Source organism: Chrysoperla carnea, chromosome 1, assembly GCF_905475395.1.
Source record: "Chrysoperla carnea chromosome 1, inChrCarn1.1, whole genome shotgun sequence".
NCBI lineage: Eukaryota > Metazoa > Arthropoda > Insecta > Neuroptera > Chrysopidae > Chrysoperla > Chrysoperla carnea.
In genome coordinates, this window is record NC_058337.1 from 58391581 (window position 1) to 58417902 (window position 26322).

The window sequence follows — 26322 nt, forward strand, 5'->3', positions numbered from 1 at the left end:
TTCTTAAAACGAAGAATTTAAATAACCCATTGAAAAAACTTGAAGATTTAAAATTCTGAGGTTTCAAATACTTTTGTGTTTTTAAAAGTTTCCTGTTTTCATTTGTGGTTCCTGATTTGATTGAGCCGAATCTTAAATGTTAACTTACCTCCTGATAATGGTCCACGAACACCTTCTTTTCCAAACTGTAGAAGTCCTTGACGAATATCTCGCAAAATCTGTAATCAAAGAAAAAAACATAAAATGAAACATAAATTTGTAATTTGTGTAACAGAAATATGATGATGGATTATCCTACGAAAATTAATAACTAGTACAAATAAAATTTAATAAACAGTTTCAGGTTTATGTTGTGTGACAATTTTCATATATTTTTTTTTCACATAATATATATTTGTATTCAATATGTTTCTAACGAAAAGAAAAAAAAAACTAAATAGTTCTTCATGCGTATAATGGTCGATATCATCCAAAAAGATTATCGTTTTTACGAAAGTGAAAACATATTTCGAACATAGAATATAATACTTATATACATTTTTATATTATCAGGGACTAGAACAGTGCATATCAAAAAGTTAACTAAAACACTATATTAGGTACCTATGCCAAATAAATGTAAAGAATTTTGGATTAATCAAAGATTATTTCACGATGAAAACAATTTAATTTTGTGGTTGCCTGCAAATGATGTTCATCAACAAGAACAATATATCAAATTCGACAAAGTGATGAAATATTGGCAAATGTGGCGCAGGGTTGCAAGAAAAATATCCAACAAGTAGTCTCACCTAGGTTGAAAAAGCCTAATGTTCTACCTTTTTTAAAATATTCGTTTTTTATTTAAATGAAACGTTGGGACGTTTTTTTATAACCTTAGTATTTTTTTTTTGCAATTGTTTAAAAATAGCCTTAAAATATCCTAGTAGCACAAATAAATTTTTCATAGCACTTCTCACATGTCAAAAGTAGCTAATATTGTATAGAAAATTAATAAAAAAACCAAATTTTCAAAAAAAATAAAAATAGGATAGTTTATAAAACATAAACTATTGTGTAGAATTTTTTAAAATTTTAATTAAAAAGTGGGCTTTTAGAGAAATTTTCTTATCCTACATTTGTACGCAATATGAAAGAACTAGGAAAGAGCTTTAAAGTACTTTATTTAGCACTTTTAATTATTTGGCTTAGTTGCAAATTTTAAACTTTGAAGTACCAACTTTTTTGGACGATGTTGGAGACTAGCTGTAACGTTTTGCGTTGTCCGAGTAAGTTCAATCATTGCCTGTGTAACTCACGCACAAATTAGCACAATTAAGAATAAAATTTAGTGACTTTTTAACTTGATGATGGATGATTTGTTGAATGCAGCGTTGTGAAAATTATTGCTTTCATAACTACTTTTATACGTGAAATTATATGGAATAACAATTAAAATAAGTGATATAATTGGATGAAATCAATAAATGCCACTTTACTAAATAACATTACTTATTCAAACAGATCGACAAATTTTTAAAAACACTGGAAAATATTTTTTCGGCTATTGGAATTTCATTTCATTCGCATCATATAGTACATATGATTGGATCATTTTCACAATGCGTTTTCAACTAAAAAGATATAACAAGAAAATGGCTTTCATGGCTTTTCTTGTGCTGTATTTTTTTCTATATAGTTTTCTACTTTGATATTATTATTTCGAAGAATATATACAAAAAAATTCAATTTATTTATTAAATAATATTACTTGGATGGTACGGTATGTATAAACGACAACTGCATATTTAAGATAAACGTTTATTGTTTTTTCAAATGTTGCATATTACATGTATACACTTTTCCCAAATGTACTCGAAATGTTTATAGTCTTGATTTGGATATGGTAACAAAAATTAATGTGTGTTACTTGACACAATGTTGTTAAAGGTTTAACGATCATGATCTATTAAAATATTGGATATTGATTCAGGCCATAGACGATGAGAGGGGAAAACTTTTTGGATTGATATAAAGTCGTATATTACAATACAGGGGGAGAGGAGGATGTCGAATGTTTTCTCTATTGCTACTTCAAGAAAATTTTTTCTTTTAGAGTTTTCAATAATAGTTTTTAATAATACACATTTTAAAATTTAATAACAAAGTAAATTGTGAGACATAGAAGCTATGTTGTGCGCTCAAATGACAAGCGTAATTTTTTTTGTAGGATTTGAATGTTTTCTATTTTATACATATGGAAGACTTTTTTTATTTTAAGTTTTACGAAAAAAAGATATTCTTCAAAAAAATCTTTGCTTTCGAAAATATTAGCATTCACTTTTGACATGGTACGTATGTTGACATGGTATTTTTGAAAGAAGATATATTTATAAAGAATAAATTTTTTTTGTAAACCTTATAATAGAAAAGTTTTGCATATGGATCCAACTTAAGTAGACACGCTGTATATCAAGGTATACTAATTTTAGCTTCAAGTTTGTAACGCTTTAAATATTGATGTTTCGAACAAAATTTTTGATATATGTCATATATACATGGTATAAAAAGACATAGGATATTTTTATATTTTTGTATATTTGGTAGGATATGTTAATGAAATTTTTGATTTTAAAGAATATGGAAATCAAATTTTTCCCGGATTGTTTAATTATTAGTGTTAAGACATAAAAACGTTTAATTAAATTGGTAACAGAATATTGAGCTTGCTCATTGTTAGCACTATATTTTTATTTTATCATGTTTTTTTTGGTCATATTAGTAGTTTGTGAGTTACAGTTGCTGAAAATTATTCCACCATGGAAAATAAGAAATGCAAACTACAGGGAGACAGAAACAGATTCACTCGAAGATTTTTTCGTGTGTACGTCTTCGAGACTACTTAGATAAGACGGGTACTGCTCCTTGTATTATTCATTGGGTGTTTAGGGATTTTAGATACGTAAGGCACACACCCAATATTGAAATGATTCTCACGCGGTGAGTTTTCAAATTCTCAGCCAATAATACTAATTTTCTTTCGGTATTTGGGGGCCAAAAAAATCAAGTGAAATTTGACATCTTCCAGTCGAATTTTAAAACGAAGATTTTGATATTTCTAAAAGCATTTGAGATGATGACGATGAACAAACAGATGATAAAGAAACGAAAAAAATGACTGAAATATTTTTGAAGCAAACTGTAATTAAAAATTTAGAAAATAATGCTTAAAGCTCCATAGCTCCAAATAATGAATACAAACATAGTGTATAAAAAGTTGTTTCCAAGGAAATGTTATACGTTATACCATGTTAGGAAGTATATTGAAATAAGTGTTTCGCTATTAATTAAGTGCATATTACCCAACTTGTATTAAAGAAATTGTTTCTAATAAGCTGCTAATTAGACATGCAATATTATTATATAACAATTAGTTTTTAATGTTCGTATACGTGCTACAAAACTCACCTCTTCATGCTCGCGATTAAATTTTTCCTTTTTCTTTAAAGCTTCTTGAACTTTAAGCTGTAAAAGAATGAAAATAAATATATAGAAATCTAATTGTGTTATTTAAAGTACAGTGAAACATATATAAAATATAATTAAAATTTAATATTCTAACAATTAGTTTTATTAGTAAATACAGAAAAAAACACAAACTACAAATTTTGTTAATTTCTACGATACGTTATTTCTAGCTAGAAGAATAAATTACTATTTCTAGCTAATATTTTACACACTAAAATATTTGGACTTAGGGACTATATGACGGAAGAAAGACAGTATTTTTGGAATTTTCCTATTTTAATATATGCTTACTATACGAAAAATTGGGGTAAATTTTGTGGTGTACAATCGTTTTAGCTTTGGTGACATTCGATTTAAGGATAATTTTACGTTTACCCTTATCTGTATGTTATGATAAAGTTATTAATAAAGTTTAGGATATTAGAAATTTTGGTTTTATAGTTTCTAGAAATAGTGAAATGAGGTAAGGTATTTCTATGTCTTTAATAATAACATTTAGTTCTTCATTTATTTTAAGTTTGAATTGTTTGTAGATATTCTAATTGATATTGTTAAACTGAAATAGTGTGGTTTCAATCTGAATAGTGATGTTTTTTATAGAAATCTTTTAGTAAATAACAACTGGATGTAATATCAAAATTATTTTAAATCTCAACAATGGCTATAATTGGATTAGAGCCGTTAAAAATTATATTTTATTATATTTTATCTTTTCGAAATATTTACATTACTAGCAAAACATAAAGCTTTTCTATTGTACAGAATGTAAAACCATAACAAGATATTTATTTTGAAGTTTTTTGAATTTATTTAAACATTTTTTAACATTTGTTGGAACAATGGTCGTTATATGGAAAATGTTTGTATGTTTTTGAGATTTTAAAGTGTTGGTATCAAATAATAGAAATGTTTTTAGGATTGCATATGAATTTTTCAAGAAAACTGTGAAATACCGGATGACTTAGAAACAAAGGCCTACTCCATTGTAAATTATACTGTCTTGACAGCAGCCCAGACTATCATTTTACAAGAAAGTATATTCGCCTTCCGGTTTGTATAAGTATTTTATTTGTTATCATACTTTGAAACTACGTAAATGATTTCGTTATGGTGAGCCTGACACATTTTTATTTGTGAAAATTTTCGAAAATGCTGCGTTTTCTTTACATCGTTTAGACATCTTTCGTCAGTTTTAATTGCTTAAAAGTGATAATATTCAAGCTTGTTACAAGGAGCTATGCCCCTGAGGTCCTTTTTATTAAATTTTCTAAGACTTCTTCCAAGTCAGTTGGCTCATTTATTTCAAGAATTGTTTGTGATTTCTTAGCACAGACCTTATACTTAAGAAACCTTGTGAATAGAAATTTTCGGAAATTTAAAAAAAGAGTCAGTGCTGAAGAATAACATATTCTTCTACGTTTCCGGTTTTATGTTCACTATTAGATAGCAGACATGACCACTTAATAAAATTAATTAACTTAAATATAAGACTTTAACTGTAGTTTTCCAGATATTTTTGATTTTCAATTAATTTCCACTTATTTTGACTTCCCTAAACTAAGAATTTCTTACAAAAATTTCTTAAAAAAGTCCTTTAAATTATTTATCAGAACAGCCTCGGAATAAAGCATTTGAAAGGATTACATTTCATGGTTAAAAAGACTGTACAAAAAATGGAATATGGAAGTTGATAAATTTACGGAGATACTATTTATCTAAATATTTAATTGTAAAGAAATTACACCCAAAGAATAATATTTGAGAAACTCAATTAATTCGATTATAAAGTGTAGCTTAAAATTGCACCAATTAAAGATTACAACACTGTAAATTCGTTTTATTTTCTGAACAGATAAGAACAAAATTCAAGTCAGAATTTGTGGAATTATTTATTATGGAATTGTATTTGATCACTAAGTAACAAGCAGGAATATATACAAAATATATAATAGTATTCATGATAATACAGATCACAAGAAATCCTGGCCTGTTTCTCTTCGTATCTATAATATGTATCTATAGAATAAACAAACTACTTACACGATGTATCGTCTCTTCGAAACTATTCGATGCACCACCATTCATTTGAAAATATCTAAGACGATCATAGTCTCTTGGATCAACCATTGATCGAAGTATTGTATGTTGGCCTAAATCATGTCCAAATGTTGAACCTCCACCACCAGCTTGCAAGACACTGTCAGGTGTATCTACCTGTAAACAACCAAGAAGGTAAAATATTATTACATAATGTTTGTTTAATAGTGTGTCAGTGTAAATTTTGTACATAACATGTTTCTTTAGTATTCTACAGATTGTTCACGCAAAGTTACTTTTTCTTATTTCCATCTTTTCTGCAAATATCGAGAGAGAATGATATATTATGATGTTTCGAGGTTCAGGGAAAATTGTACACCAATCTACCATGTAAGTATTGCTCGAACTAAGTCGATTCAACTAAAATTATTATACCTTGAAGAGAGAAACAATTATGAATTAGTTTGGTTTTAGACGAATCATTTTTAGTTTTTTTTATTTATATCTCTTAAACTGCACAGTACAATTTTTTGAAGTTTACAATAAATAATTACAAAATCAAGACCCCACGGTTCAATTTCAATGAAGGAAAGGGTTGTTAGTGAGATTTATATCAAAATTAGTAATTGTAAACTTTGGCAGCAATTTTGAATCTAAAATTAAATTAAGGAAAATTTTGTTAAATTATTCAAGTAATTTTTAAAATCATTGTGTCTTGGCTATACTCAAAAATATTTTCTCTTTGCACATGCACTACTCCTAAAAGTTTAGAATTGATATTTTGGATTCCCTGTACCATGTATGGTATTTGTTACATGGATACGTGTTATACAACCCGGTTTAATATTGTTTATGTAAAATAATTTTGTATACCTTCATAAAATATTGTATCAAATAAATTTTCGAAGAAAACAGAGCAGATTGTGTTCTATATTTAATTTTCTAAGAGCTTCCTCAAATTTTATTTTACTTCAATCATAGTTTTTTGTATTATTTTTAGAATTCTTTCTTAATAAATACCTACATGCTGATCCAGAAGTATTTATATAATTTAGGAAACTCAAACGGTTCCATTTATAAGACATGCATGGAGAAGGAAAACATCCCCTTAAGATTATTTGATCTTGTAAAAATCAATAGGTTATAATGAATGAATTCAAACTTTTGTAATATTTGAAACTACCTGCTATGAGAAAAGATAAAACAAAGTTGTGAATATTTGCGGGCTTTGATAGATACTCGTAAATTTATTTAAGTGCATTTTTAAGTATGGCCCAGAAAACCCACAAAAACAGTTTAAATGCGGTTATTTTAATATTTCTTAAGATCCACACAATATTTTTAATAAATTTAAAGTTTTTCTTGATTTTTTTAAAGTTTCTTAATTCGTATCAATACAGAATTGATGAAAACGTAGGTACGTTTAAATTTTCGCACTAAACATACAAATTATGTTTTTTTACAGTTTTTCTTTGTTTGTGTGCAATTTTTACCGAATAAGCAACTTATTTTATTATGAAAAGAAAAAAAGAAAATTTGCATTTTGGATATCAATGAGCGCGTTATGTAAAATAGAGACCTTTAAGGAGACTGGACATTTATGAAACCGGTGGCCAAAATGGTACTTTTACAGCTTTTAATAAAAAGCAAAAATATTATTAAAAAAATATTATAACCACATTTTTTGTTCGAAATCGTATAGACAAACGAAAGCACCATCAGTTGATAAAAAATCGGATAGATACACAGGCTCTATAAAGTAACTGTCCTTCAAATAATTATAAATAAAGTTTCTCTGATGATGTCTAAAACACATGGTATTTAAACTACATTTCAGCATTTATACTTTGCATTACATTTTCATTTAGCGATTTTCTTTTTTATAAAAACATATATTTAGCTAACGGTACTTTATAAAAATACATTGATTTTGTTTTTCAAGTACTCTTATCGTTTACAAAATGTAAAAACTACAACAGAAAAAGGAACAGAAAATAACAACAAAAGTTTTTCTGAAAAAGAGAAAATAATGGTAATAATAAACTCTTTTATAAAAATAACTACAATTTAGTGTGTGCAGGGAGACAAACAACAACTTACTTATAAACCTGTAGGTACTACTTGTTCATCTTCTTCTAGAACAAGATAAACCCTCTGAAGTACGAAAAGTATGTACATTAAAGAATAATTTTTCAAACCATATCATTCGTCAATGTAGTGTACGAGCAAGTGATGACAAAACTCTATTTTGTATATCGTAAGTGAGAAAATAATACACGTTCAAAGTATGTATATGTCTTTTTCAAGAAGAATGGGAAGTTAGTTTGTTGATAAGTAAGAAGAAAAATAGCAATAGAGTTTTCAGAACTGAGCTTGTTTTGAGAAATACTTCCAATATTATAAGTAAGAGTAAAATCTTAAGCTGTGTATTTTATTCTTTGACTAATTAGAATAGGGTATTGCACTATATTTGAAAAAGTATTTCAAAATGTAGATTTTGCTAATAAAAAGCCACCAAAAATTTATTTCGGAAAAATACACACTTTTTCTTGTCAAAAACTTAAATTAAATTTTAAACTGTCAAAAACGCGGGCATCAAATTTGATGACGTAATATGGGTATCACTATACGAAATAACACAAATAAGTTTGACAGATATATTCATAGACATAATAAGTATTAATATTTCTTATTATCTATGTATATATTATACACAGCTGTCTACACTGAACTAACTGATGGTCTATGACTCATACCGCTATGACATCACAACAGGGCTTACCCGCGTTTTAGGTCACGTGATATACAGTTTAAAAATTACGATTTTTAATTTTAATATTTAAAAAAAAAACGTGCTTTTATGACTCGAAGTCAGAATATTTAAGTATATTTTTACATAAATTTTAACTTTTAGCAAATTTCATGATTTATTTTTGACTAACGATAATACCCTATTGGAGCGAATTTTAGCAGGAATTTGTTTTCTGTAGATAGCAAATCATTATCATCATACTGAAGCCAAGAGAAATTATAAAATTTAGAAACTAAAAGCAAAGCATTCAGTTTCAAGATAAAATTTACGGTTGGTTTATTAAAATCCAGAACAATGGATACCACAATGGATACCAACAAATGTAAATCTGTACACTGACAACTTTTTTGGTCAATTTTCCTCCAAGTACTTGTCAAGTAGTCAGCTGTAGACGCAAAGTCCTCCTAAATCCACTAAAGTAAAAAGCGTTTTCAATTATAAGTGTTTAATTTAGAGTCTATATTCTAAGTGGTATATATTTTAAACATGACTAACAAATAGCCCTGAAGGTCAAAGTGCCTATAAATGTCTCTGTTTGAAGTGAACAAGTTTGGAACATTTGTCTATACATTATTTACCCCACAGTAGCACATTGGAAATAATAGTTAACATATGAAAACCAAAATATTGGAAGTAACGAATTTGCAATCGTAAAGTAACTTTGAAATGGAGTATAAAAAATGTTTGAGCACTGGAAGATAGGACATTCTCACAAATATAATCTATGTATCACAAAAAATAAAAGAAACATTACGTTAAAATGAACGAAAATTAACGACTTAAAGTTTTTACGGTGTTTGGGAGATAGATTTAAGTATATATAGGTATAGGTTTTTTGATATGATATAGAAAAATGTTGTGCTGACGCCACACATCCGCTATATACAAATAAAAAGGTTGAATAGAGAGGTTGTCGGGCAAGTTCAAATTGGATTTCTTTTATAATCTTTTTGACAGAAAATTTAAAGCATATTTTAGTTTTTGAAATTGAATTTTAAGGATAGCAAAGAGACAAATCAAGAAAAATAAACACAATCAAGTCTTACCAATTATTTCGATTTTGAATATTTTACCCACGGCCAGAATAATAAAATTATTGAACTATTTAAAGGATTATGAAACGTTAAGATGCAGTTTCAATAAATCTATATTAACTTTGGGAGTTGAGAGCTTTAGTTTTCGAAGTCTATTTTAAAATACTTACCGTCTCGTCATAGGCATGGTATAGAGGTCAAAACAAAAACAGTATAATATAAAGGCACTAAATAACACGAAACGAACAAGCAAAAAAAAAAATAATAATAATAATAATAATAAATAAAATAAGAGAAAAAAAATGAACTTCAGACAATGTAGGAAAGATTTGAAAGAAAATACATAAAAATGATTAAAGTTGTGACGAAAAAATCTTTTAAACAATTTTTTGTTTACATTTAATAAGACTAAAAGTAAATGTGCTATATATTTTATTTTAAATGTCATGGATATTATTTTTTTGTATAAGAGTGTACGCATGAGATGAAATAAAAATGAACTACTTCTATAAAATTTTTGGTTCGGTGTCTGAAATTTGTTTATGGATATCTTCATGATGACTTCAATTTTTAACAAGAGAGGAATTAACTTGACCTTTGTGAATCAGTAGGCACAGAGACGATTTTACTCCCTGCGAACTGAACACGAACTAATAATTATCGTATCATATCAACGAAAACCACGAATAAATATTTATGCAAATACCCAAGACATATAAACCAGAATCTTGTTTATAGTAGTTTTGCAGTTTTCAGTAGCTGTTGATTCCGGATTATAACTGTGGTTATATATTTGCACGTAATGCACACGTCATGCCCTTTTATTTGATACCTTACTTAGGCATATTTAAAGTTATTGGATTATTCATCCCCACTTCCTCCATATCCCATTTTATTGGTGTTAAAAAATATTAAAAAACAACCTTAGAAACGGGTTGTACATCGTTGTATATTATTATAAGAAACTATACGAAAAACAGGTAAATTTATTGATACTGTGCGTCATGTAAAACAATTCGAAGGATGCTGATCCACTTGTAGATTGTCAGTAAAGGTTTACCTTCAAAATATTCATTTTAATAGTAGGTTTAGGTGATATTTCCAATAATTTCATAAATATTCAAATGCAATTCTCGATATGTATATTAAATAATGCAGACAACTTGTGATGTAGGTATTTAGATAAGTTATAAACTGGTGATTGACATGACAATAACGAACAACGTCTGACGATGACTTCAAAGTAGAAAGGTGGTAACGTATATTTTAATATATTCTTCATATATAAGTATGTCGCAGTGGGTATATTGACTAATGTCTAGAATTTTCTAGGAGGAGTGTTATACATCCGGATATGGCATGAAGTTAATTAAAAAACTGACTTGGTATTAATGAAAAAGGGGAATATTTTTTTATATTTCTTTTTCCTGGTGAAATAAAATTGCTTTTCTCAGTAATATTAAACTCGTAAAATAATTTCAAAGATTTTTTTAATTAGTCAATCTTAACAGAATTCAAATAAAGAATCTCAAGGTCAAAAGGCCAATGTTAAGGTTAAGAAGTTAACCAAAGCTTATCAGTATATTATAGAAATATAACTATATTAAAGAAATTGCATTGGAAATTATAGAATGGTAAATTAAAGAAAGTAAAGCAAAAGAAAGAGCCAGGTTAGTGAGATTGAAATTTAATTTCTTTTTCTCTTGAAATTCTTGATTGATGATGTAAAAGTTCAAATCGTATCGAATGTATTACTTGGCACCTATATAGAGAGAATCTGAAAGAAATGAAAAGAAAGAAATTGTTGTAAATATTCTTTTTTTAATTAAAATCAAACTTGTCCCGTAAGCAGTTGAAAAAATTCCCGCTTCTTGCCTTTGGGCTTTTACCAGTACGTATTGTGGCGTCACCTACTATATACTGCTTAAAATAACAGTATATAACTCTAGGCCTGATTTCTCTGCGTGATTTTACGCCTCTCTAACGTGGCTGACTCGATAAATAATATCATATTAAGTAGAATAAAGATTTCTCTTGTGATGTACGCAAGTATAACACAGTATTTGATGAAAATATAGAGTATGTTAAAATACCGTGAGTTTGCTGGCTCTTGGATCTTAGACCAATATATGGCATCAATCAGTAACTTGAAACTATTATATTTATTTATTTATTTTTTCTTTTCTATCCATTTCACAAAGAACTAAATTCATCATTATATTCTTTTATTTCGATAAGCAAAAGTATCAGTGGAGCTTTATATCTTTTTTTCTGCTTTTTTTATTGGGATTATTAAAATTTAATGATACTAATGCGAATAAAAGCGAGATACATAATTTACTCTAGGATAAAAACTACCACTGAATAAATAGATAAATAGAATAAAAAAGAAAACTATTTCCTTTTAAGAAATAGTTTGATAGAAATTAAAATTGAAACTTGAATAGCTTATTATACTTTAGTACAAGTTGATAGTTTGGTTTTGACAATAAAAAAATATTAGTATAACAAGTCTGATTCTTAGAGTATAACAGAATTGATTCCAAAAACTAAAAAATAATGAACAAGTTAAAATTCAGTTTTTCTCCAAAGAGCATAGGATAGAGGAGAAGCAGCCCATATGAGCTAATGTAAAATCGTAGTATACGAGTTTCAGCGCCTCTACCGAGTCAGGCTTTCAAACTTAAGAGTTAATAGTCACCCCCGCAAAGTAGTTAAACTTAATAGCCATACCCGCAAAGGCCTACAAACTTAATAGTTGATCGCCTCAGACTCCAGATGTCACTTATAATTATACTTCTGCTTCTTGTCTATCCTATAGTCTTTGTTTTTCTCTATATTACTAAGATTTTCAAAATTTAGAATTTTCTGAAGACCGACTCAAATAATATCATTGGAAAAAAAAAATTGATTGCATGAATTCTGAAAGTTTTATCTAAACTATTATTATACCATGTATATATGTTACATATATCAAGGTATATTAAGTTTAATCCCGAGTTTGTAACTCTACGTTGCGAACAAAATTTTGGTATAGGTGTTCATAAAATCACTTAGTTAGTCTGTCTGTGAACACGTTAAATAGAAAACGAAAAGATATATCAAAACGAAATCATAGCGTGCTCAGGACGTAATAAGTGAGGCCGAGTTCGTAAATGAACAACTTAGGTCAAGGTCTTTGGTCTGTAGGACTCATCTTGTAAAACGTTAGAGATAGACCAAAAGTGTAAACGTAAAAAATGTTCCTTAGTAACTGTAGGTACATCCTTACCTAATTTCAATTTCCCGTTGGTCTTAAAATCAGCCATTTCGTTAACAATGCCAGCCAGCTCTTATACAATAAATTGTGTTTAAGCAAATTTAAAGTTTTTTAGAATTTGCGTCTTCAAAATACATAGTTGCCCTCTACTGATTTAAATAAGAAATGGAGAGAAGCGTATATAAACATTATATTAGAACAAATAATTGAATGACAAAAAACGGAATTTCTACAAATTGACTTACGAAGTAGAATTGTGAATGATAAAAAGTAGATTATTTGTTCCATGGTTTTGCTCTTCAGCCACCATTTAAGTGCTACCAACTTTTTTTTGGAGTCGCGAATATGTAATCGATTTATATTTCAAAACTAGATCATCTTGTATTTTTATCAACTTAATAATATAATCCTTGAAGAGTGAATGCCGTCTGTCAATTGACTAAAGTATATTATTATAGAGATATATACGGTGAATATAACGCACGTCATCGCGAAGCACCAAGGTAGATAGATGGTAAGAAAAGACAATCTTCTTCGTCTACATATTTATTATCTACTACTCAACTATGTCAACAAATGAAAAACTTTCATTTAGAATCGTTATTTTGACATCAAATAATATCCATTTCAATATTTTTTTCCCATTCTTAATTCTTCATTTCCTTTATATACAAAAAGAAAAAAGTCCATGACGCTCGCTTTGAATACATTATATGCGATCCGCGCAAATCACATGTACATTTATTTTGAATATCCTCTACCGATGTTTTGGTAAAAATATTTCAATGAAAGGAGAAAATTGAATGCTTACATGGGTCTCGATTTTATTTCAAAAGAACCTATATCAATTTTTTTGCAAAGGCAACAAAAAAGGATGTATAAGCTGTTAATCTTACCCAATCACTAAGTTTTAGCACCCTAAGTGCGTGTAGATTTTCTTACAAAAAAATTAGAGGTGTCGTGGGACACCCGGTAGAAACTATGTTATTTTCGTACAAATAACTATATAAGTAATTAATTATAAAAATTAGTTTTATGGTACCCTTACTTGCAGGTTTAGTGTAATTAGTTTATTTTAATTGTTTTTTCATTCTCTCTCGATATTTTTTTGCAATTTTGTGTGTTTGTAATTTTAGGTTTAATTTGTTCAGTTTTTTCATGTTTTCTTCCACGATACTGTTTGCATATCTGTGCATTGGTAATTCTCAAAATTAAAAATATTAATTTAATATATCAAATATTTCTTTTATTGTTTAAAGAATTAACTATCAACTCTATACTTTATGAATTAATTGTAATATTAGTTTAAAACAGTCATACTTCTGCTTTAGTAGTCAACCAAATATGTGGGTAAATTATCCACTATTTTATTGATCAGGATATTTAATATGACATAACTTAGCATTTCCTTGTATTTGCTTTAAATTATCTCAATTATGTTAAACTTCTGATAGCTCACAACTAATTTTTTTGAATAAAAAAACATATTGTAAAATGTTTTTGCATATTCTCAAAATTCATGGCAAGCTGAATCGATTAAAAAAGTTTTAGTTTCCTAGGTAACCTGCATGTCGTATTTTGGAGTCTGTTGCATTTTTGTGGTTTTACCTACCAACCAGAAAACAAATCATAACGTGCAATAAGGAATATAGTTCCAAAACTCCCAAGATGCATTTTGAAAAGAACCGTGGCGCGTATACTTTGTAAAAAATTGCCTGGTTGGCTGCAATTTCGTATAGGGTACATTATTACGAGTATGAACCATTAATGAAATGAAATTTAACAAGCCGTAAATAGAGTTTGGTGCGACCCTTGAGATCCACACGAATAACTTCCTATCATAATAAATAGTTATAAAAAATAAAAACTCGGCCGACTTGAAACGACTCGACCGAATAGTATAAAATTCTATACAGATATTAGCTTCGATCGACACCTCAAAAAGTCTAGTCGGGCCCATTGCAATAACTTCCTGTATTGGGGGAGTTAAAAATTTCTTCCCAACAGAAAATGAAAACGATTATTGATAACATATAATTTACATACGAAGTTAAAGTCAATTTTTTTATTACAATTTTGAAGGATTATTATACCACACTATATGAACAAAAGAAAAAAAAAGGTTATACAAAGGCATTATACAATCTAAAAAATGCTGATTAATTCACTTTGACCACTTTTGAAGAAAATAATTAACTATTTAGTTTATGTGACCAATAACCTGAAAAATCACAGTATCATTTAATTTTTATCATTTTATCCAATTTCGTTATTTTTTCAATAGGTTTTCCGTTTCGTAAGTTTTCGTTAGAAAAAACGACTTTATACAATTAAATTGCTTATGTCAGAGAGTGAGATGTGAAAATGCAATACGAATCGTAATTTTTTACTAGCGTTTATAAAGCACAATATTTTCATGAAATCGTTTTTGTCGATTGTATTTGAAGAAGAAGACCCTTTATTTATATTATTTTTTAGTATTTTCTGTTATTATCTAAATGAAATGTAAACGAAGTAATATTCATAAAATAACGTTTTATTCAAATCAAGAAGTGTACTTTTCTATTTCAAAGCTGATAACTCTTAAGAAAACATATACCGTATTATGTATACTAAAAATTCATGGCAATTATCTTTTTGTTAAATTTAAGAAATTATTTTCAATTATAAATAAATTTTTCAACGTAATTTATTAATATCTCTTAGAAATTGAAATTCGAAGGTTTGAATTGCGAAAAAACGCACAGTTTTCATAAAAAATACTCGCATCTCTGAAAAGCTGTTAGACGTATAGTTTTAAGTTTTTGAATAATGACATTTGTGTTTCTTTGATTTGTTCATAAGTGTAGGTAAAAGCAAAGGTTTACACTTCAGATTTTTATTATAGCTTGGATAGTTTACTATCTCCGTAATGTAATGATTGTCCGAATCATACAGTGAATTGACGAATGGTAAAAATGTCAAGCCATGGTAAGATTACAAAAATTTAAACATTTGTATATTGATAATACTAAATCATATTATATCTTAGCCTTTCCATGAAAGTTTTGTTTTAAAAAACTGTAGTGACGTAATTTTTCATTTTATAACAAAGCCTCGGAAAATAGATAACGTTTACTACAATGCTGATATGGTATAGAGACAGATGCTGTAGTATCTATGTTAACATAAGTAATATTATACTATATTAAATAGAGCTGTCCACCAGAAGTATTGTAGGTATTACTAATCAGTATGAACCGGCATTGTTTTGTCCGCTAATATTTATGAAATATTCCTAATGTTCCTGTTTCCTCAATACAGAGATATCCACAAAAAAATCTTACCGTTTTCTTCCAAGCAAGTCAGAAAATTTGGTTGTACATAGTCAATAAGCCAATACACAGGGGACTATCAGGTATGTTGGAAAACAAGTTAAGAATTAATTGTCAAATTTTCTATAGTTATCTGTTTTACCTAATTCAATATTTTTCATGAAATTACATCCAATGACGGCCCAATATTTTCTGACATTTTCAGCAACTTATAACTTGGGTTTTCCCATTCAAGTCTCGAGTATTATTAATGATAATGTTACAAATGACACATCTTGTATACATAAGCGTGTTTGTTTTTTTCTATGTTTTTAAACATAAAAAAAATACTAACTAAACATTTGCCATTGTTTGAGAATACATTAACAATATTAAAGTAAATATCTTAAGACAGGAAGGAATCAAATTACCAACATTTTATTAAATATAAATGAGAATTATCGAATGAAATCAGAGGAAAGCAAAGTAAAAGAGAAAAATTCTAATAGACATTTTGAGAAATCATTAATAATTATTGTCTTTTTTTGTTTTTGATATTAATGAAGTATGCTTTCAATCAATGTTATTGAATTAATTATTTATTAATAAAATAATTATGTAAAATATAATTTTATATTGTAGCTTTGTAGTTTTACATTAAAATTTTAATGATTTTATATAACATCAGACAATTTAAAATTATTTTAATGGATTAGTAAATTTAATCAATCAAAAAGTAGACCATTATTTAATTATTTAATAATATTATAACAATAATAGGTGCTATTTTTTAAAATGTTTGTAAATATATCGGGCGTTCCAATACTAAAGCATTTTATTAATAAAGGATACCATATCAAATAATTATATTACAATTTCAAAAAATAATAACAAATTTTATTGAAATAATTTTGCAATCATTTTAGATGAAATGTAAAGAGTGTTCGAATATCTTTAACTTTATTTTCACAATAATTTTTACATTTCAAAATCACACTTCAATTAATTAATATTAAACAATAAAAGGAGCTTTGTCCGTGCATTATGTATTTCTAAGTTGAGGTAGATGAGAATGAATTACCATATATTTGATCATTTGAAAATGAAAAATTAAAAAAAAATTGTTAATTTAAGTACGACCGACCCCTTATGGTGACACATTCATATTTCAAAATGAAAATAACTTTCCCCGCGACTACCTAAAACACTGCAAAATTATAATATTGGAACGTCTGGGTTTGAGATGTCTATCTTAGTCTTTCAAGACGCGCTGTCTATGTAAATAGTTTTGATATCAATTAGATTTAGAAAAAAAATGAACATGGGATAAATTATTGTTTAAGTGATTTTTTATAAGCAAAATTAATTGAAATTGTATAGCATTAGAAACTTTTTTTCCCCACACGCCAGGAATTTTTCTTATAAGCTATACATCATCTCTGTTCCAATAAAATAATGAATGTATTTAAAACAGTCGTACAATGATATTTTTACTATCTGAAAAGTTGGAAGTGACTAAGATTAAATGAAATACTCGTGTGTGTGCCTTTGAAATTAACATTTTTCGTTTGAAACATTTCTCTGCCTTAAACTTGTTTTTCAACCCACGTCGGAAAAAGAATGTGAAAAGCGACATTGTGTTTAGAGGAGCATCAAGGTTAGGTTAGGTTAGGTTATATTGGCTGTACACGAAGGACACACTCAGGCTATAGAGCCCATTGTGATACCATATATGTGTTTTACCACCTTTCCGTTGATAATTTCATTTATCAGCTCCTCAATTTCAGAGGCTGAGTGCACCTCTTTCATGGATATACCATCAATTAAATTAGTTTTTTTGCGATGGCGCGAATCGAGTCCGCTACCTTAAGCATGCTGCGGAATTGGCCACGCTTTAACCAACTAAGCTAATAGTAGCATCCAGAAAAAGAAGGAAAAGTTTCAAAGACAAAAAGGTAAACAGACAATTTAGAGTTTAGTATCATCCCTTGTATGATCCAATTCAATTTCAGGGATCAGTATTATACCTAACACTAATCGATTTTCCGATTTTTGGCTATTTTAAGTAAGTTTTGGTTTAAGCACTTTAATATATATATATATATATAAATTACCGAAAATAAACTCAGCTTACAGTAAAAAAAAATTGTAAACATGTATTAACAGCAGTGCGCTTAATAAATGGTGAAAATTTTTTATTTGCGCTTCCACCATATTTATTCATTAACCTATCTCTTGTTAGAAAGTAGCAGTAGTAAACAACTGAATACGATTGCTCATAGTTGAGCTTTTGGAACACTCAATAAACATTTTCCAAATAAAATATGCTTTATATTAATTAATAATAAAATATAATATTTAACATGTCAAAATATTATCAAAACAAACACATATTTATGATATTCTATAATTATTTATAAGTTTATGTTAAATTAAATAATGTACATTAATTATAGTAATTGACGCAATTACATTGTTGTACTAACTACTGCCTATATTGTAGTTAATATGTGTTAGTACTACCTACCACCTACTGACTGTTAGTATTATATCTACGTTTGTACATGTGATTATAATAATAAATGAAAAAGCATACTTAAAACCACAACAAAATAATGTTTGGTTTAGCTATTATATAATAATTATATAATTTGTTTATTACTATTCGTTGTGTGCGTAGTCATGGTAGGGACAATCAAATCGATGCCAGCGCTTCCAGTGAAAAATTTTGTAGTTAAAGGGGGAAGTTATGACTAATTTGCATTTCTTTACATGTTAATGTTATAGAAATGTCAAATTAAAATTATTGAAAAACACGAATTAATTAAACTTAATGCATTAAAAATTGTGAAAATAAGAAATCAAATTGCACAAATATTATTTTTCAAATGTAAATTATCATAATTATTTATTTAAATTTGTGAGACAATAATATTAAATTTTAAATGTAAGTCTTAAATGCAATCCATACAATTATATATGCATCCATACAATTCTATAATTAAAGTAGTGTATCGTTACCATGGAAACGAAACTCACGCACGGAGCGAATACATGAATGTACCTACCTGTATATCTATAACTATGATTTTATTTTATCATCAAAATATTGTGATACATAATTATATTATATTGATACATTGATGTTTTATATTCATCAAAAATCGCTTCAAAATTGTTTTCGCCAAATTAAGCGTTTGCCTTGTACGTGTATATAACAACATAAAAATTATCAACGTTTGTGGAAAAAATGGAAGGAATGAATAAAAGAATTACTAACATTAAAATTATTAACTTTGCGACACGAAAAAACTTTCTTGAGGAATTTTTGTAGTAAAGTAATCGAAGTCTTTTACCTTTCTTTTACTCCATCTCGTATTTTCCAGCGTAAGACTTCTATGAAACGCACGAAAATCAGGGAACAAAATTAAAAATCACTTTAAATGGTAAAGCTTATCAGTACAGGATTTATAGATACACAGGCAGACAATAATGTCGAATTTATTTATAATTAAATCCATGTTTATTTCTACTTCAAATACTATATCAGCGATCTAGATTTGGTATAAGCATCGGCGAATTGAAATTATGTACCAATTTTTTGTTTGTTTTATTTGTAAACAATTTAAATTACAATGTTTAATCTGATTTTAGCATCATTGTAGTGATTTGTTTATCCCATAATCATTACTGGCTTTTATATATTCGGTGTATTTAAAACAACTTGTTAATAATTAATATAGATAAAACTTTTATAAAATGATATAGAGGCAAAAGAAACGTTTCTAAAAACTTTAATTTTTGCTACATTTCTGCAATTTTTTTTCCAATAATGTGTTTGTAATTATTAAAGATGGAAACGTTACGACTAAATAATGGTATAGGATAATATACAAGTACATATGCATCTCTTGTACTTTAAAAGTTAACAGAAATATAAAAACCGAGCACGAGAGAAATGCATGAAATAAGCTTTCTCAGTCATTTCACTTTTGACAAATTTTATCTTAAACTAGCTGTTGCCCACAGCTTCAATCATGATAATGATTCATTTCAATGTATTCCATAAATGATTCATTTAATGAATCGTTGATTCACATAGAGAACCAATTTTAAAGACTAAGAGATCCATCTTTACTTACATTCCCTTGGAAAACAACGCGGTATTCGTCAATGGAATTCGCTGTGCTTCTTTAAAGAATGAAATAAAAAAGTGATACAGTATACTTTTCTCCCAAAAAGTGTGATACAGTATACTTCTGTCTCAAACCATATGAGCACCTATATCAATTTGTACAATCATCATATCAAGTTTCATATAAATTTTCACCTCCTATTTTAGCCCTTTGAACAATGAAATTTTTGAAAAGAGTAAGTAATACAACAAACTTTTGCTTTTGAACCATGAGCTCATATATCATTTTTTGCAATTCTAACTATATATTTGTAAGTTAAGGTAAGTTTTTCATAAAAATTGTTTAAATAAAAGTTGAAGCTAATTTTGAGTCAAACAACTTTCTCATTTACACTTTTACAAAAACATCATTTTTTTATGTTTTACGTATGACGTTGCTCCAATGACATAAAATGTAGCTGACAATGTTTTCTACATTTTTTATTTGAAAAACATTTCCCTTAAACCAATAGATTCCGAGAAAAACACATTCCAAATTTTTTTTTCCCATTTTTTTGGATTTTCTCAAAAACAGCGGAACGAAAAATTCTCTTAATTTTTTTTAAAGTTATTTACATGCCCCCCTAACGATCTATAACCTCAGAGTCACTATTGTAATTTTTTCCAGGTCCGGCCTTTTTTTCGTCTATATTGACTGAATCATATTAATTAATATATACTTACATCAGTAGTTTTTAAACACTCGTGTTGTACCTACTCCTATGTTTTTATTATTTGTTTCTACAGAATCTACAGAATCAAAATTGTATTTTTTTTAATTTTCTAAATATTTCTCAAAAAATTTCCAAAAAAAAAAAAAATGACGGTCTAGATTGTCAAAAATTATGGTAAAAATTAAAAAAAAAATGACATAAATCAATCATAATTTTCAAGTTTTATTTCTAAAGTATTAAAAATAATATTGACAAAGGAAAACTACTATTTGATCTCAAAGCAAATGAATTAAAAGAAATAAAATTTACTTAACCAAACACTAAATTTTATAAACAAAAAAAGAATCCTAGCAACGATGTTTAAATCTTAATTGAAAATCTTATATAATAGAGATTCAATTCTAAATGTTTGAAAGGTGGATCACTCACTTATCTTGAAATATTTTTGAATTTTTGTTTTCTTTAAGATAATTTAAAGTTTTAAAGTTTTTTTTTTGTCTAAAGACAATAAAATACTTCTTTGTTCTAAAATTATTTTAAATTAAATAAAAATTTTAATTTCCATATCTAGATATTACGTACTTTGTAAATCAAAATTATTAAATACATTTAAAATGGTATTTTTCAAATAATTGTTCTTATCTCATGTTTCAACCATTTCATGTTCCATTAATTAGAATTGCACGAATCAAGAATAAAATGTAACAATAAATAGCTAAACGGAGATGAAACAGACATCTTCTTTGTTTGAGCTGTTGCAACAACATTAAAAAAAAAACAATTTATTTGCTACTACTCAATTTTATTTGCATTTAATACATACTCCTAAGTATAAAACAACAGTCCCACTTAAAATAAACAAGTATAATAAAAACAGTAAAGTATAATTATAATTCTAAGAGTTGCAATGATTATTACAACAATAATAATAATATTAATAACAATTATTTTATATATGTTCTAGTATTAAATATAATTATTATTTCAAATATTTAACATTAGTTCTTACTACTTTGTGCTTTGTTGCATGTACAAATCTACAGTACAGTGTCTGTCACCCATGTAAAATAAACAACTATCGGTATGAAATTATTATTTAGTTCAAAACTACTGAATCGAGAACCAGTGACACTGGAAGATTTCCCGTCATCTTGGAATCGAAAAATTTGTTTTGTTAATCTGCAGTTTAAACTTATATCAACAAGACAACCTTGGTAAGTGTGGCTAAGCCGAAAATATGTTTTATAATTCAACTAGCTGACTCGGCGAACTTCGTACTGCCTAACAGTTGATTCTTTTTTTTAACTACTTATTCTTTCCCGGAACCCCTCTACTAATACTTAAACTTTATGGTATGAAATTAAAGTTCAAATTGACTTTTAATTATTATTACGAATCTTCTGTATAAGAATATAGAAAAGTGTTGTCTTTTCAGGCAATTTTTTAAATTTTGCTCTCGAGATTTGCGCTTAGCAACACATTCAGCAATTCATTTTTATATTATAGATTAATTATTTATTATTAACAAGCGATATTCGAATTTTGAAATTCGATAGTTTATTGGAAGAAACTGACCGACAAACTTTATTCGATCATAAGGATCTAACGTACCTATTAAAGGATGTGATAAGGGTTTAAATAGCTCTTTAACGCTATAAATCTAATAAACTAACCTCCGAATCATACATTTAGATAATAAAATGAAATTAATAAGTTATAAAAGATAATAAATCATGGCAGAAAGCAACCAATAATTTTTCAAAGTGCTGCTGCAATATTGATAACAGAAATAGACTCTCCAAAATCGATAAAAAAAAGCTCTTGTCACGAGGCTAGTAGATCTGAACATTTCTACGTCGTTGATACTCAACTTTATAAATCTCTTTCTTACATTGTATACATAAAGGTTAAACCAAAATTAATGTAGTTTTTAAATACTTGTTTTTAATTAAAAGTTTATAGTTAATTTCGATAGAAAAATCGTTTTTTAACTTTGATTGTGCAGTTTTTATTGAATTTTTAAGAGTATAGAGTTTGGAATAGAATATTGGGTAAAATTTATAGAATACTAGCTGACCCAGCAAACGTTGTTTTGCCATGTATATTATTTCTAGGCCGTTGTTGGCGGGAGATCACAACACGTGTTTATTTATATGATAACTAATCACTTAGTTAACTAATAGTTAAAACTGTCTTTATCAGTTATTAATAAATTGTGAATGAATAGTTATTGCACTGGAAATTAATAATAAATTTACGATGAGAGTAAAATTAACATGATAGATGCACAGAAATACGATCGATACACAAATAAAACCAAAAGAAAAAGGCCGAAAACTGTATAGTGAGTAAGACAGGAGACCGGCATCGTTCTCATCCCTACTCCGTGATGCTTGCTGCATGAGGAGTGACAACGGTAGACATCTACCGGGGATAACTGATCGATTGATAGTTGATCGGTTATCGATCGGCGAAGGCGGAAGATAAAATTGAATTGAGAAAAAAATCATAATTGAAGGAAATTATTAAGAATAAAAATCGCGATTGAAAAATAGGGGTTGATCGTAGAGGGTTGAAAATTCAGGGTTGTATGCATTTTCTAATGCTGTATCATTAAAATTTAGGGGTGTACTATCCTTAACATTTAGGGGGATAAAAAATAGATGTTGTCCGATTCTCAGACTTACTCAATATGCACACAAAGTTTCATGAGAATCGGTCAAGCCGTTTCGGAGGAGTTTAACCACAAACACCGTGACACGATAATTTTATATATAAGATTGACTAGAACTTTGCGGCTATATAGTATATTAGCGAATACGATCTTTAGAATTCTTTGTGAACTAATTTTAGTTGAATGTCTTTAAAAATTTTTGAATGGCCCGTATAGTGTAATGGAAATGGATTTCGAGGAAAAGAGTAAGCATTTATACCTTTTACCAAGCGTTATAAGACCTTGGAGATTATATAATGATGGCTGACCTTTCAACTTAATCTAAACTAACCAGGATGAGACATATACATATTTCAAACACTCTGTACATGCCACATCTGTAGATATACAAAGCACATACAAATAATAATTGCAGTCGTTATGACGAGGAGATGATGCAATTTCGTATTATTATTATTACATGACAATGAGGTGGAGATGTGTGATCCATTCCTACCACTTGATTGTACAAAATGTGCATAGGATAGTCAAACATCATAGCATAGCATACCATAGATATATATGTATGTATATGTGTATGTAATGAAAAGTGAAAGTGTCGACCCAGGGAATTAAAGGGAAAAGCTAATAAGTAGTTCTAGTGGCTGTGGATTAAACATACCATGGGTATGTATGCATGTACCGAGCAAAGTACTCGAGACATATTCGACCGACTGACTGAATCTAAATATGTGACATTTTGTGTTGTTCACAAAACACAATGTGTGCAAGGGAGAATAAATACATATACAGAGAGTTTGTTAAATATTGACAACAAAAGTTTGTGGTTTTCAGATAACATCAATTAAATTTATTTTTATTCATTGAGTAGTAAAAAGGGCGTCTGGTTCCTCGTTCTGTTTTATTTCTCGAGGCACGAGAATTCTCGACCAGGATTTCTTGAGTTTCTCGAGTATATCGAGAAAAATATAAATTTAAAAAATAAAACAACATGTTTTACAAACTTTTGCTTTATTACTAATTAGACTGATAGGCGAGCTCAATTAAATCAAATAGTAAATTTTTATGTTTTTAGTCATAAATTTCCCTGATTAATTTACAAATTAACAATAAATTAAACAAATTGTACTCAGCTGGCTTATATACAACCAGTTCCATGTACAACAGTCATTAATTAAATAAAAAATCATTATTAAAATTAACTCAACCAAATTACTAGTTCATATTTAGATTACTATAAAAACTTCGTTAACAAAACTAACATTATGCTATCACCTTAGACTGAAAATGCCTTTTCTTTCGTTTATAAACCATTGTGTTAATAACATCACAATCTATATATTAAACAAATAAGAATTAATTTCAGTACTATTTTTTGATAAAAGTACTTATCTACATGATGTTCGATTTACACCTAGGCATATAACTATTACGAGTATGACTGAATGCATGCGTTAAGAAATGCATCTAAGTAAGAGGTATTAAAAACATGTGTTGACCACCACTCTCTGTAGGCACACAAGAGAAGAACTGTCGTATAGCTTAAAGGACATCGAAGCCACGATACAAGCCACTTTTGAAATTTTATATAACATAAACACCTATAATATCTCTTACTTAGAAGCATTGCTTAACGCATGTACTCTGTCACACTCGTGATATATATATGCCTAGATGTAAATCGAACATTCTGTTTACAGAAAATACCAGTAACTCGCAAAATAATCAACAAAGAAAACAAATTTTAATTTAAAAGAAATCAAAGCTTATAACATAAGCTTGCAGAAATACAGTACAGAAGACAGAGTATTCACAGCATCATCTGATATTCGGTTTCTGATCTGATAATGCCAATGTTTCCTGATAACGAGAAAACAAGTTCATTCTCTTAATAGTTTCTACAGATTAATTAGCTTAATAGTCACTACAACTTTGTAAATATTTTACAAGAGTAGGCGTTCGTTGCTCAATTGACTCAAATCACAGAACTTATTTTTTTATTAAATTTCTAGTTATGTGATAGTTTAAGATGTCTGAATGGACTTTTTAGTTGAAGTTCAAATAATTCATTGTCGAGCTTGAGATCCTTTTCATTTATCTTGGCCTGCGTTATCTGAAACTTCGGCTCAACAAGAATTTGAGTTTGGATAATATAATCTCTTAAACCGGTCCAGTGGCCGAGCTCGCTAAGGCGTCTTAGCTTGCTATGATCACTGGCTGGGAGGTTGCGGGTTCGAACCTAGGCAACGGCAGTGTGAACAAAAATAGTTAATGGGGCGGTAAATTGATCACACTGTCGTCGTTTGGGTAAGAACGAAGTAACCGACTCCATCCACATCATGAAAATTGTATTTGTATATATTCGAATGTATTTGAAATAAATAAAGATTAAAAACATAATTATGTGGGTGGCCTCTGTTAGAGGCTTAAATGTCTGAGGAACGGAGGTAAAACCTCATTATTATTATTATTATTAATATAATCTCTTATCAATTGAGTTCTTGAAGTGTTGAGACTGTTTCTCTTATCTCGATTAAAGGTAAATTTTCGAGAATTCTTGAGGCGAAAATTATCGAGCAGAAACCGTACCCTAGTATTAAATACTTTTAAGGAATTTATATAAATAGCCAAGCTTTTACTCCTGAAACAAGTTTAGTGGCATTCGCCTTCTTGCATGCCAGGTTAGGGGATTGAGTTACTGCATTCCTCGCTAGTTGAGCAACGAAATCTGTGTACAAATTTCCTCATATTTTTTGAGTAATTTAATGGCATGTAACTTAATTTTCTCCAACATTTTACAAATTTTCTTTATTAAAACTGTAATATGTATAGTTGTTAGATGGTATTCCGGACACAGC

General features: G+C 28.2%; 1 protein-coding gene across 1 annotated transcript in view; it reads right to left on the reverse strand.

The window, feature by feature from the left end:
* LOC123306031 overlaps nucleotides 1-26322 on the reverse strand; it is a 77654-nt gene that overhangs the window by 4454 nt on the left and 46878 nt on the right. The window contains exons 4-6 of the mRNA XM_044887896.1: nucleotides 5548-5721; nucleotides 3448-3504; nucleotides 149-218 (exon numbers count right to left, since the gene is read on the reverse strand). Of these exons, the coding sequence (XP_044743831.1) occupies nucleotides 149-218; nucleotides 3448-3504; nucleotides 5548-5721 (301 nt within the window). The remainder of the gene's footprint in view (nucleotides 1-148; nucleotides 219-3447; nucleotides 3505-5547; nucleotides 5722-26322) is intronic.